At 50.2% G+C, this 12,503-nt stretch overlaps 1 protein-coding gene across 1 annotated transcript in view; it reads left to right on the top strand.

The window, feature by feature from the left end:
• The window catches only part of B4GALNT3 (beta-1,4-N-acetyl-galactosaminyltransferase 3), a 63,108-nt gene that overhangs the window by 46,475 nt on the left and 4,130 nt on the right, over nt 1–12,503 (top strand). The window contains exons 6-19 of the mRNA XM_030959736.1: nt 724–824; nt 1,189–1,256; nt 1,778–1,856; nt 2,247–2,313; nt 4,019–4,162; nt 4,560–4,669; nt 5,154–5,254; nt 5,878–5,954; nt 6,516–7,518; nt 8,608–8,906; nt 9,729–9,882; nt 10,550–10,622; nt 11,074–11,227; nt 11,939–12,065. Of these exons, the coding sequence (XP_030815596.1) occupies nt 724–824; nt 1,189–1,256; nt 1,778–1,856; nt 2,247–2,313; nt 4,019–4,162; nt 4,560–4,669; nt 5,154–5,254; nt 5,878–5,954; nt 6,516–7,518; nt 8,608–8,906; nt 9,729–9,882; nt 10,550–10,622; nt 11,074–11,227; nt 11,939–12,065 (2,557 nt within the window). The remainder of the gene's footprint in view (nt 1–723; nt 825–1,188; nt 1,257–1,777; nt 1,857–2,246; nt 2,314–4,018; nt 4,163–4,559; nt 4,670–5,153; nt 5,255–5,877; nt 5,955–6,515; nt 7,519–8,607; nt 8,907–9,728; nt 9,883–10,549; nt 10,623–11,073; nt 11,228–11,938; nt 12,066–12,503) is intronic.

Genomic DNA, 12,503 nt, shown 5'->3' with positions numbered 1-12,503 from the left:
CTCTCCCTGGGGAGGAGAAGCACAGGAGAAAGCAGATGGGAATGTTGATAAAGGAGAAAGCAGATGGGAATGTTGATAAATAACAATACTGTTGTGAATTCACAGCCCCATGGTGGGTATGTGGCCACGAACAATCCCTGAGCTTTGCCTCCCTCCCTTGGCATGGCCAGGACTGTCTGTGACTGTCCGTGACATCAGGAATTATCCTGATGTCCCTTCTGCTTGCCATGAATGCCATCTGACAGCAGTGACATCTGTGTCCCCCAGCTGCATGCCTCTGCCCTGAGCAGCCTGGTGGCACTCAGCCCCTGTCCCTGGCCTGCAGCTGCCATCCCCATGACCCCGGACAAAGAATGAACCTCAGGCACCTCTGTCTCCCTCTGTGGCTCGTTCCTCCACCCAAACACTGCATCTCACACAAAATTTTGCTCTGGAAGCAAAAGGGATGTCAGGGGAGGCTTTGCATAGACTTCCTAGCTATCCAGGTTAGATGTCAGGTGAAGCCAGTGCAGGAGGGACACTGAACCAGTGACATCTGTAAAGTTTGTTTTCAGTCACAGCAGAGTTAGCAGAGAGGTTCAAAGGCAGGAAGGTGATAATATCAAAAGGGAAGGATGGTCTCACCAGGAAAAAGGGTAAAGACAGCATTTTAGAGGAGCAGGATCTGTTCTGTGCACAAGCCCTTACCCCAAAGCCCTACTTACTCCCTCCATCTCTCGACAGGGGAGTTTCAGTTTGCCATTGCTGCAGATGACAATGCTGAGTTCTGGCTGAGTCCAGATGAAAAGCCCTCTGGTCTCCAGCTGCTGGCCAGCGTAGGCAAGGTACAGTGCATGCTGCATGGCTTCTCCCATCAAGGCTTTAATGTTCCTGTGGGAACAGAGACCTTCCTGACTTGCTGCTTCCTTGGACTACCCAGGTTTCTTTCCCTGCCCAGCTACAGACAGCATCAGCACAGATGCCAGATGGGGTATGACATGTGATATCTTAAGCCACTTACCTCTTGGTAGTACTATTGGGAGTCCCTTGTTCACAATTAAGGGACTTAAGTCCACAGGTGATGGATTTCACAGATGACTTACCAGGAGGAATTGGACGGAAGAGGGAGTTAAATTTTCCTTTTTTATCATTGTCAGTGCAGTGACAGGGGAAGAAGCTTAACTAGAGCCATCTTCTGTCTCTTCACAGACAGGGAAGGAGTGGACTGCACCAGGAGAGTTTGGGAAATTTCACAGCCAGAAGTCAAACGTGGTGAGGTGAGTGAGCAAAGTCCCTCAGTCCCAGCCAGCTCTGCACATGACCAGGAAATCACAAGGATAAGGGAAAAGCACTCAGGCTTGCCCTGAGGAGTTTCACAATACAGAGAAAGGGATTACTCTGGGGTATTGCCAAAGCCTGGCTGATTTACTGCAGGAATGCAACACTGGATTTTTCTTCCCTGCAGCAATCAACCACCAGCACATCCAGGCTCCCCTATATGAACTGTATCCCAAGCTTCCTGCCTTGGAACTGGCCAGGTTTCCTAGAGGCCAAACCCAGCAGGCTACACTGAGAGGGAGTTATTCAGAATTAACTGAGAAGGATCTGGAGTGCTCCAGGTGCATAAGTGAAGCTGCCTATCTCACTGGCAGGATCTAAATTTTCCTGGCAGCACTAACCCCGCCTACCCTGAGAATTAGGTTGTTTCAGGGGTGTGGTTGCTCTGCACTCATTGTCTGCTGACAAGCTAAGAAATGTTCCTTAATGCTCCTGGTGACAGACACCTTGTTCTTGGCAGGTTGTCAGCCGAGGGCAGGTACTACTTTGAGGTGCTGCACAAGCAGGATGACAGAGGAACTGACCACGTGGAAGTAGCAGTGAGTCTGTGGAAATGGTGGTCCCCTATATGTGTCCCCACAGAGCTCAGGAATGATGTTTGTAACCATTCCCCTCCTTTCCCTGGCCTCAGCTCCTCATTGCATGAGATGTAGCTCATCCCTTCCAGAGCCCTTACCTACTTCTGTGTGAGATGGTCCTGGCCATGTGTCAGGACCCTTTCCTCCGCTTACTTGGGATAAATCTGCCTTCTTTGGGGTCTGTTGCAGCTTTTTGGCCTTTCCTGGCTTGGATGTGTCTTGGGGGATCTCTGCTCATTCCCAGTCTTTTGCTGCTGGGTAAATTCCGTCCCAGTAGGGGTAGTGTGTTCCTTTTGTTCAGGCTTGGTTAACTCCGTAGGTACTTCATTTCAATGTGTTTCTCTGTTCCAGTGGAGACTGAATGATCCAGAAGCAAAGTTCAAAGTCATTGACTCCCAATATCTCTCCCTTTTTGCTAGTAAGTATCTTCATCACAAGTTTTCCCAAGCACCTCCCCATTCTTCCTAAATGTATCAGCATCCAGTGTTTCACCATGAATCATTGTCTAGCCAGGCAAATGCCAGGCATACACATCATTGGGAGAAAAAGGTGGAGACAGTTCAGGAGAAAGACTTCTGGACAAGAGGGTGCCTCATTATTAAACATGGGAGAATCAGAAGTAAGATTGGAACATTATTTCAGGGAAGTCTAGAGGGAGCGAGGAAGGGCAGAGAGGAGAGTCTGCAAAGGTGGGAAGTGTTGTCAGTTGGGAGTAACACAAGATGGAGATTGCTTGCTGAGAGCCAGGGGGAACATGAGTCCCAAAACGTGGGAGCTGTGGGGTTGTGCTGCCAGCTGGACACAACCAGGGAGAAGGGGCTGCTCTAGCACTTCAGGAGATTTCACTCTGGGTCCTGAACACAACAGGATACACTGGCAGTGATGGGGGGATGCTGCTTTCTTCTGTCCCAGCCTCAAGTCTCTTTCAGTTGGTGCTGGATTGCTGCAAACACATCAGTCCAGTCCCTCCTGTTTTGTAAACCCTTCTTAGCACATCAAGTGATGGTGTTCTCAGTTAAGAAGCTCCTTAGTCCTGTTTACTCTTACCCAGCATTGTCATCATCACTTTCCTCTGCCAGCATTCCCCCTTTCCATATCTACTGCTGTTGCCTTCCAACATTTCTGGGCTTTTTTTCATGCCAGCCCTTTTGTGCATGGAAGACTCCCTGATGTAATCAAGGCATCTGTTTGCTGTGTCTTGGATCACAACCTGCTGCTGTATTTTCTGAAACTTCCCATGTGGCTGGGAATAGGCTTTCCATTTGGTCTTCCATCTTCATCCTTCTACCTTCTGCTCTTTTCTTCTTACTAACTACCTGTAGACTAGAAGACTGACATTCCAGAAGATCCCTTCACAATTAGGTGCAGTGCTGCAGTCTCATTTTTATCTGTTGCCTTCTGCCCATAGTTTTTTCCCTCGTTCATATTAGCCTTTGGCTGTATTACATGACATCCCATTCTTTCTAGGGTCCCATGTAGTTCAGTACCCCAAAGTTGCCCACCAGTGCCCTTGGCAGGATATTGCTTTTCCTTCATGGATATTTATTCAGTTCCCCTCATTTTAGGGTAAGATCCATGGAGACATGAAGCCCTGTGACAGCAACATCCAAGGAAAAATGAAACCAATACCCAGTCTTGAGTTTGAGCTTCCTGTTGTTCTTGGTTTACTGTGAGGCTTCATTCCCTTTCTGGAGTAACATCCTCCTCAGCCACTGAAGGTCCTTCCTTTGCCCCTCAGGTTTCTCCTCCCATTCATCTCTCTTCATCTCCTTTGAAAAGAAACTTAATAGTACAGAGGTGTCCAGTAGTTCCTGCCAGCAGGGAGCCTGTTCAGTGGTGGTGTATCCAAGGCAGGAGGTCATTTTCATCCACTCCTCATCACTGTGTGTGTTTGCTTTTAGTGAAAGGCGTGTTCCCACCCCACAGCTTCTCTATCTCCAGCTTTCTGGGTCAGAGCCTTTCCTTTGCCTGTGCCAGAAGCAGCATTGGTGCCAGGGATGCAATGCCATTTGGAAAGGGAGGCAATGCCATTTGGAAAGGGCTGGCACTGGAGAGAGGTGTTTTTTAGGACAAGGAGCAAGTTAGCCCCTGTCTCCCCCTTGTGTTCTCTCTCTGGTCTCCAGATGAGACGCTTCTGAAGATGGATGAGGTTGGGCACATCCCGCAGACGCTGGCCACTGGCAGGAGCTGGGCTGCTGGCAGCACTGGCAGCAGGGTACACCCAGCTGACATGTTGAAGCCTGACCCCCGGGACACTCTTTATGAAGGTAAGCTTGGAAAGCAGCTGAGGGGGTAACTGCAGGCCGTGCAGGAGCACAGCTGGGAAGGATTGTCCTCCTGCACTGCAGTTATCCAGGCCATGCTTTTTTATTCCTGGTGTAAAAGAGAGGGGTGGCTACAGTATCAGTCACTATAGGAGACAAAGCGCAGACTAAAGCCAGCTCCTCTTTCTTGGTATCCAGCTCAAACCACATCCCCAAGCATATTTTTCTGTGAGCGTCTTAAAGGAATGTAAAGAGCCGAGCTGTGCAAGAAGGCTTGTTTAATTTATTCCTTAATATTTCACATGGATAAATAGAACCCAGGGACAGAAGTAGCCAAGCTGGTGCGTGGCTGCAGCAGGGCTCCTCCTGCAGCCCTTGCCTGTGTGTTCCTTGTCTGCAGTGCCTCTGCTCAGCAAGTCCCGCGTGCGCCGGGCCCTGCCGGACTGCCCCTACAAGCCCAGCTACCTGGTGAATGGATTTCCTCTGCAGCGCTACCAGGGGCTCCAGTTCGTAAGTTGGACTTCTTAACTTGATTCTTGCCCAGGGATACACAAGGAGGAAGAAGAGATCCCATTAGCCATGGGGCCTCAGGCCCCGTGTTAGCCAAAGGCTGCCCTGCCTTTGCAGGGAGTCTCACAATGGCTGAGGGTTTCATTCTCCATGGGGGGACTGTAGTATGTGTGGATTACTAAAGCCACGGACATCTCTTCAGGAGGACTTGGCCACCTCTCTCCCAGTTTGTTCTCACTCTGTTGTAGTACTTAAACTCACCGTTAGAGAGGTGGACAGATGCTGAGGGAGAGGGTAAAAGGCACATGCATACATACATGTATCCTAGCATGCTTTCTTCTGTCTTCCATTCTCACAGCCTGCTGCTGGAGAGGGAAAGAGTGAGCAACTCCTGCTGGTTATCCTGCAGCTATGTCTGGGTCGCCTTGTGTCTGATGTCTGGCATTAATGAGGGTTTCACTTTGTCTTTCTCTCTTCTTCACAGGTTCATCTATCCTTTGTTTACCCAAATGATTACAGCCGCCTGAGCCACATGGAGAAAGACAACAAATGCTTCTACCAGGAAAACCCTTATTATTTGGAAAGGTAGCATGCTGTAAATTTGGATTTACTAGCAGGGTGGGGAGAAGCTTGAAGGCTGGAATTGGTGTGGAATTTCATGCTCACTTCTTAATTCTTAAAGATCCCTTAAGTCTTGCAAAACATTAAAGCATTTACAGTTTCTTTTGATAACTTAAGTGAAAATATGTTTAGGTCTCAAGGGGAAACTGCCAGTGCTTTTCTTACACTGTTAACCCAGTAGCTGAGTCAGAGCATGTTTGTTCTCTTACATCAGGCAGTGTATTCTCAGCAAGCTTGGCCTGCAAGTGGCTGGAGCCTCCTGATAGCTGTCACTGTGAAAGCCAAACTGTGGCCACCACCAGGCCTCTCTCTGGGGGAAGAAATGCATGTCACTCATCTTCACTGGTGCCCAGATCCCAGTGGTGGCCCCACAAGGGAGCTGCTTCTTGCCTGCTCCCTAGTGCAACAATCAGACACCTGTGCAAGGGCTCCCAGCCATCCAGGAGGACTTTTTTGCAGGATAAAGAGGGTCACTTTCGCAGTAAGATAGCTGATTGTGGCCTCCCTGTGCTCAGGATCTTCTGCCTTCTTCCAGGAAAGTGTCAAGTAACATTCATCAAACTTGTGTTTTGCTCTTCTCTCTGCAGATTTGGATTTTACAAGTACATGAAAATGGATCGGCCAGAGAAGAGCCTGGACTCTGGAGAAAAGACAGAGCAGCCAGGTAGGGGCCCTGATGTCAGAACCCAGGGGATCCTTTTGTCTGTCACTTTTGTGTGTAGTCTTGCAGCACCAGCTGAGGGAAGCTGTTGACTTTCCATGCCAAGGAAGTCTCAGCCTTTCCCTGCCAGATTGCTGTGTCTGGGAGGAGACTTTTGCTGCCACTTTTACTTCCCTTAAGGTCAGGTTGTGAGCTCACCAGTGGGCTGCAGTAGACAACATGACAGCTCCCAGGCCCACAGCTTAGCTGAGTGGCAATTCTAGCAAAAACATGGGCAAGAGTAGCACAGCCAGAGGTGTGCAGTGTGGCAGCCTGTGGTCACACCTGCCCTGCAGAGCTGAGGGCAAAGCCAGACAGCTCCACAGCGTTTGGCAGTGGTGGGTGAAGGGTGCTGAGGAGGCTGAGCACAGATCCCATGTGGGAGAGCATCCCTGTCCCTCTGAGCAGGAGAGACCACACTGAGAGAAGCCAAGAAGGAGCTGCCCCCCTGCCTGGTGGGTGCCTGGGCAGGGCAGGGAAGGCAGTGGGAGGATGCCAGAGGTGTAACTTTGATTCATCCTGCAGGCTCCCAGGAGGAGAACCTGGATGACCTGCAGTACGAGGAGCAGGACGTGGAGAGCACCAGTGCCCCTGAGCACGCTGGCACAGGGAGGGCAGGGCCAGCAGACAAGGTCCCCAGCAGCCTGCTGGACAGTGACAATGTCCACCAGGACTATTCCCTCCGGGAGCGCCGCCGGCTCCTCTCGGTCACAGGGAACGATGCAGGAGAGGAGATACGGAGGAGGAGGAGGACAAAAAGATCTGGTGTCAAATCAGCCACGCTGGCCTCTACCAACCAGAGCCTCAGCCTGACTGGCCTAGAGGGAAACCCAGTAACGAAGAGACCCCGTGTGAAAGCTGGCGTCAAAGACAACTCCAGGAACCCTCCACAGCATGCCAGGGCCATCCAGGGGAGAGTGCCTGTCAGAAGGACAATCCCTCCTTCTAAGACTGTGTCTCAAAGGCAGCAGTCTCTTGGCCACCCCAGGGACGCAGGGGTGACAATTCCCAACAGGGTAGGACCTCGAGGAGACCTCAGCACCACAAAGGACGGGCTGCAGCCAGCAGGCACCGTGCCAGCTGGGAAAGGAATCCCAGTCTCTGGCAAAGCTGGGAGACAGGCAGTGAGTGCTGCCAGCCCCAGCCAGCACCCCGGGCTGCCGCAGTGGCTGAGCCAGGTGCAGTCCTACATTGCTGAGCAGAAGGTGGCCAACGATGGGGATGTGGGTGAAGGAGAGGCACAGGTGGCATCTCCTTTGAAGGGCAAGTCTGGAGGAGCAGCAGAGGAGAAAGAGGTGGATGGGGAGCCAGAGGAGGAAGATGAGGAGGATTTTGATTACGTACCAGTGTTTGACCAGGCAGTCAACTGGGAGCAGACCTTCAGCATGAACAACCTGGACTTCCATATGCTGCGCACGGACTGGATTGACCTCAAGTGCAACACCTCAGGAAATTTGCTGCTAAGAGAAAGGGAGGCCCTGGAAGTTACACGTGTCTTCCTGAGGAAGCTCAACCAGAGGAGTCAAGGGTAAGGTGCAGTGAGAAAACCAAGGGGCACTGTCTCAAAGCTGGTTTACCATGCTGCATGGGGAAAAGCTGTTATGTGAGTAACTGGTGAGAATCAGAGGCTGAACTAGATGTGGTAAATAAGATTTCAGGCAAGGAATCTGTGTAAAACACTGGACTTTAGGCACACTTCTTTTTCCTGAGAAATGGTACCAGCTTTTGCTGGTACTCTGTTGTTACACAGTCTTGGTATGGTTCTTCTTCTTGTCAAGACTTACTATCCCTTCTGGCAAACAGACACACTTCCTCTAGCCTCAGTAAGCTAAACAATCTAACTCTTGACCCTTCTGTTGGGCTGGCCTTAATTTTTATAATTTTTTTACCAGTCTTTTCTGGTTTCAGTTGGTGTTAATCTGCCCATACATAAGTGACCAATATCCTGGATGTTTTATGGAATGGATGTTATTAGGTTCTAATCCCTGCTGGAACTAGGCCTAATGTTACATATTAAGATCACACTTGCCTTTTCAGGGTTGCACCAGTCACAGCCAGGTGTAACTGACCAGTACACACAAGATTTTCTCAGGATTTTTAACTCACAAGCATCTGGTTTATAGCAGAAACTCTTGCAATGATCTGAAAGGGCATTTCCTGGCAGTTTCATCCATTCTGCAAACAGCTCCTGCCAGTTTTTATTGTATGATTGCTCAGTCCCACTCCATATTCCTGTTTGATAAGGTGTCATGAGCCAGTTTCAGCAGCCCAAACATGCTCCTTGTGCCAAAATCATTGTAGGTGGTGTTGAGTACACTCGCTATTACCAGCCCTACACAATCATTCAGACACATTTGTTATTAGTTTCTGTGTCACCTTTATTTCATTTCTCTTGCCAAATATTTTTCTCTTGGCCGGAATCCCAAGTCTAATCCCACACGCTTGTGGATTTAGGAGGAACAGGTGCTAAACATTCCCATGGAACTTTGGAAGCGGTGCAGCAAAGCAGGGGGGAGCTGGGGACAGAAGGGCTTGTGCTGGCCCAAAGGAAGGAGCCCAGTAGGGCTGGGGGAGGGCCAGGGCCAGGATGTGCCGACGCCAGCTATGTCTCCTGCAGGCGCTTCCAGCTGCAGCGCATCGTGAACGTGGAGAAGCGGCAGGACCGCATGCGGGGCAGCCGCTACCTGCTGGAGCTGGAGCTGCTGGAGCAGGGCCGGCGCCGCGTCCGCCTCTCCGAGTACGTCTTTGCCCAGGGCTGGCAGGGCAGCAGCAGCCACGAGGAGGACGAGAGGAGGATGAGGAACCTGGTGTGGGGCCGCCGGCGGCGCCTCATGGCCACGGCGAATGAGCCAGAGCTGTGCTGGCCCCAGGGGTTTTCCTGGAACCACCAGGCTGTGGTTCACTTCGTGGTGCCAGGTAAGGAGATCTGCCTCCCCAGGACATTGAGGGGTGGCACAGTGGGCAGTTCTCATAAGGGCAGTCATGGACAGTGGGTCTGAGCCAGTCTCAACCATCTTACTTGGGTCAATGTCACATTCATATTCTCTGGAAAAATCCCTTTGCCCAGGGTTTTTCTCCTGGGAAGCTGAGAAGCCTCAGAGAAAAAGGAAAACAACTTTTATCTCATTTGCTTCTCCTGTGTTGTGTTCACATGTGGAATGTGTTTGGAGATTGTTTACCCACAGATAATGATTGTTTCATTGGTTTCTGGTGTGAATTATTTTGACTCATTGGCCAATCAGTGCCAAGCTGTGTTGAGGCTCTTTCTGGAAAGAGTCACGAGTTTTCATTATTATCTTTTTAGCATTGTGTAAGTATCCTTCCTGTATTCTTTAGTATAGTATGGTATTCTTTAATATAATATAGTGTCATAAAGTAATAAATTAGCCTTCTGAGAACATGGAGTCAGGTTCATCATTCCTTCCTGCCACAGGGCACTCTGCAAATACAATAGGTCACTTCCAATTTCTGTTCTCTCCAAGTTAAATATCCTCAAAAATATGGTAAGGCCCAAGCAACCGTGGCTTGTAAGCTCAGAGGAAGCCCCTGTCACATGATGGGGAAGAACCCACACTGATTCCTTGGCTCTGTGGACCAGGTTTTCAGCCTGGGCCTATTGCATCATCCCTGAAAGGTTGTTGAAGTTTAACAGAAGGCAGGAAGCTTTGCATGTTGGGAAAAAACCACCACCATTTAAATCAGTTTGCTTTGATTCTCTCCCTGTTGCAATACAATCAGTGAAGAACCAGGCACGTTGGGTGCTGCAGTTCATCTCTGACATGGAAGAGCTGTTCCGAGTCACCAAGGATCCCCACTTCAGTGTCATCATCACAGACTACAGCAGTGATGACATGGATGTAGAGAAGGCTCTGAAAAGGTCTACCTTGCACAGGTGGGACTACTGTCTGGTGACAAAAAGCCACCCACACACATAAGCCTCCAGACAGCACATTTGGCAGTCTCTGTGTGTTGACCAGCCCCAGCCTGCTGCAGCTGGAACACCACAGACACCATCCATCCAGACCTTGCATGTACAAAAGAATGTGTTTTTGTTATGATGTGCATACACATATACGCATGGAACACTGTTAGAAAAATGTAAGGCAATACCTGGTGTAGTCTTCCTGCTAAATTTATTGAATTTGTCTCTTTTTTCAAGATTGCAAGAGAGAAGAGAAGGCAAGTCTCTCAGTGGTGGGGCAGGGGGAGGACAGAAAAGATAAGAAGGCTCTGAGAAGTGGGACAGAGAGCGTGGAGACCTCTGTTTGCTGGAATGATCTGAAACAGCCTTGGCTGGTCATTTCCATTACATGCCAGGGGTTTCCAGGTCTAGTCCTAGGACAGAGCTGAGCTAGAGCTGAGAAGAGTTTTGCTAGGCTCTGTTCAGGGGCAAGACTCTCTGGGCAGGCTGGGACAGGGAGCAGTGCACTCCCCCAGCAAAGGTTTCCTCTGCTCCAGAGGGTGCGTGGGGCAAGGGCAGCTCCATGGCCCAGTGCTGTGTGGTGCTGCCTGCCGTACCTCCTGTGCCACTGAAATTCCCTTTCCCCTCTGACCCCCAGCTATCGGTACCTGAAGCTGACAGGGAATTTTGAGCGTTCTGCTGGGCTGCAGGCGGGGATAGACCTCATAACGGTGAGTCTGGGGGGCCTTGGGTGGGCAGGGCAGTTTGTGATGTGTGTCTGGTGTTGGCACTGCCTCTGGTACTGAACACACTGGTTTTTAGGGAAGGGAATAGCCTAGCAGACCAGTTCAAATGTAGATGTGTTTCCTGTCCTTCCAGAGTAAGGGTCTCTTTATTCTGAGGAGCCTGTGCTCTGTTTGATTCTTGGTCCATCTGCTGGGATTGGTCAGACAGAAGGGAAGTCAGCAGTAGCAGCTTTGTTATCCTGGCTCTGCCAGGTCACAGTCATGGTATTACACACTCATCATTGATCACCCACTGGATATTTTGCCAGCCCTTGGGATTGCAGTTTCAGATGCAGCAATGAGATTTTGACTCCCATATTTCTGTCTTCCTGCCCCTCAATAAATACTTACTGAAAGTCAACCTATTTTTTTTCCCCACCGGTACAATTGGTTCCAGGACCCACACAGCATTGTCTTCCTGTGTGACCTCCACATCCACTTCCCAGCTGGAGTCATTGATTCCATCAGGAAGCACTGCGTGGAAGGCAAGATGGCCTTTGCACCCATGGTCATGAGGCTGCACTGTGGGATGTCCCCACAGTGGCCTGATGGTAAGAGGGCTCAGACTTTGGGAAATGGGGAAAGAAGGAAGTGCCTGCCTCCTCTACACATTTGTTCCTCTGGCACTGTCAGGGTCTTGGAGCTTAAGGTGCTTCCAAGTCCACAGAGTGAGTGTGTGTTAGACATAGGATGGGGCTTAACAGCGTCAGGTACCTGGAATTTGAGATCAAAAAGCCAGCAGAGACCTTGATCTGGTGTTTCTCCTGGTTGTCTTCTAGGGCTCTTTATGGATTTAAGGACCTTGGAAAAACCATCCTTTATTCCTGTCTGTCCATATCTCTCTTTTCTGAGGGAGCACAGCCTGTCCTGAGGAGAGCTGGTAGACCAGGGGTGAGGGAAACCAAGCCAAATGGAGGGACAAAAGTGGTACAACATAGGATTTCCTTTAGACAGCGGTGGCCATCCTGAGCCATCTAGGCACAGGGATAACCCTGGGAAGCTGGGACTATCCATGAATTGTGTTGCCAGACAGGAGATGTGAGAGGCTCTGCTAGCAAGTTGTGGACAGACCATGCTGTCTGTCCACAAGCCTTTCTCATTCCCAAAGCTGGTTGGCATGGTTGGCTCTGCCTTGGTGCTGAGTTTACTCCCTGGTGTCAACATTGTGCTAAAGTAGCTTGAGTCTCACTCCAGCAGCTCTGCTGGAGCCATCAATGGTTCAAAACCCCAACAAAGCTGTGCCTCTTTTGTGCTCTCCTCAGGCTACTGGGAGGTGAATGGGTTTGGTCTCCTGGGCATATACAAGTCTGACCTGGACAAAATTGGAGGCATGAACACAAAAGAGTTTCGGGACCGCTGGGGAGGAGAGGACTGGGAGCTCCTCGACAGGTAGGCATCCTCTGTCACTGTTCAAGTGCTCAGGAGGGGAAGCCCATCAGATCCTGGAGAACCAATGACCATGGGAGTGGGGTTCTAAGGAGGTTGAGATGACCACTGCTACCATAACCTTGGCCAGTGAGGGAGAGTCTTTGAGCATATCCTGACCTCAAACCTAGTAGGTGAGGAGACACAAAACACTCCATTGCAGCCACTAGTGAGAGAAGAGCCGTTTTCTGCTGCCTTCCAGCCACACGGCTGGTTGGTCTCCTGCAGATCAGGCACTGGTGATTGTGCAGACTTTGTCCTCTTCAAGCACTCAGAGCACAGTGTGATCCCTCACATTTCCCATATAACATTTAGCCTTGAAGACCAGATGGTGGAGAGGCATTTAAAGATTATGAGGTACAGTTAAAATTTCTGAGGATTTTGTGAGGAGGGATGCACAAA

The sequence above is a fragment of the Camarhynchus parvulus genome, chromosome 1A (genome assembly GCF_901933205.1).
Source record: "Camarhynchus parvulus chromosome 1A, STF_HiC, whole genome shotgun sequence".
In the NCBI taxonomy this organism is placed as follows: domain Eukaryota; kingdom Metazoa; phylum Chordata; class Aves; order Passeriformes; family Thraupidae; genus Camarhynchus; species Camarhynchus parvulus.
This window is presented reverse-complemented; position numbering and strand designations above follow the sequence as displayed.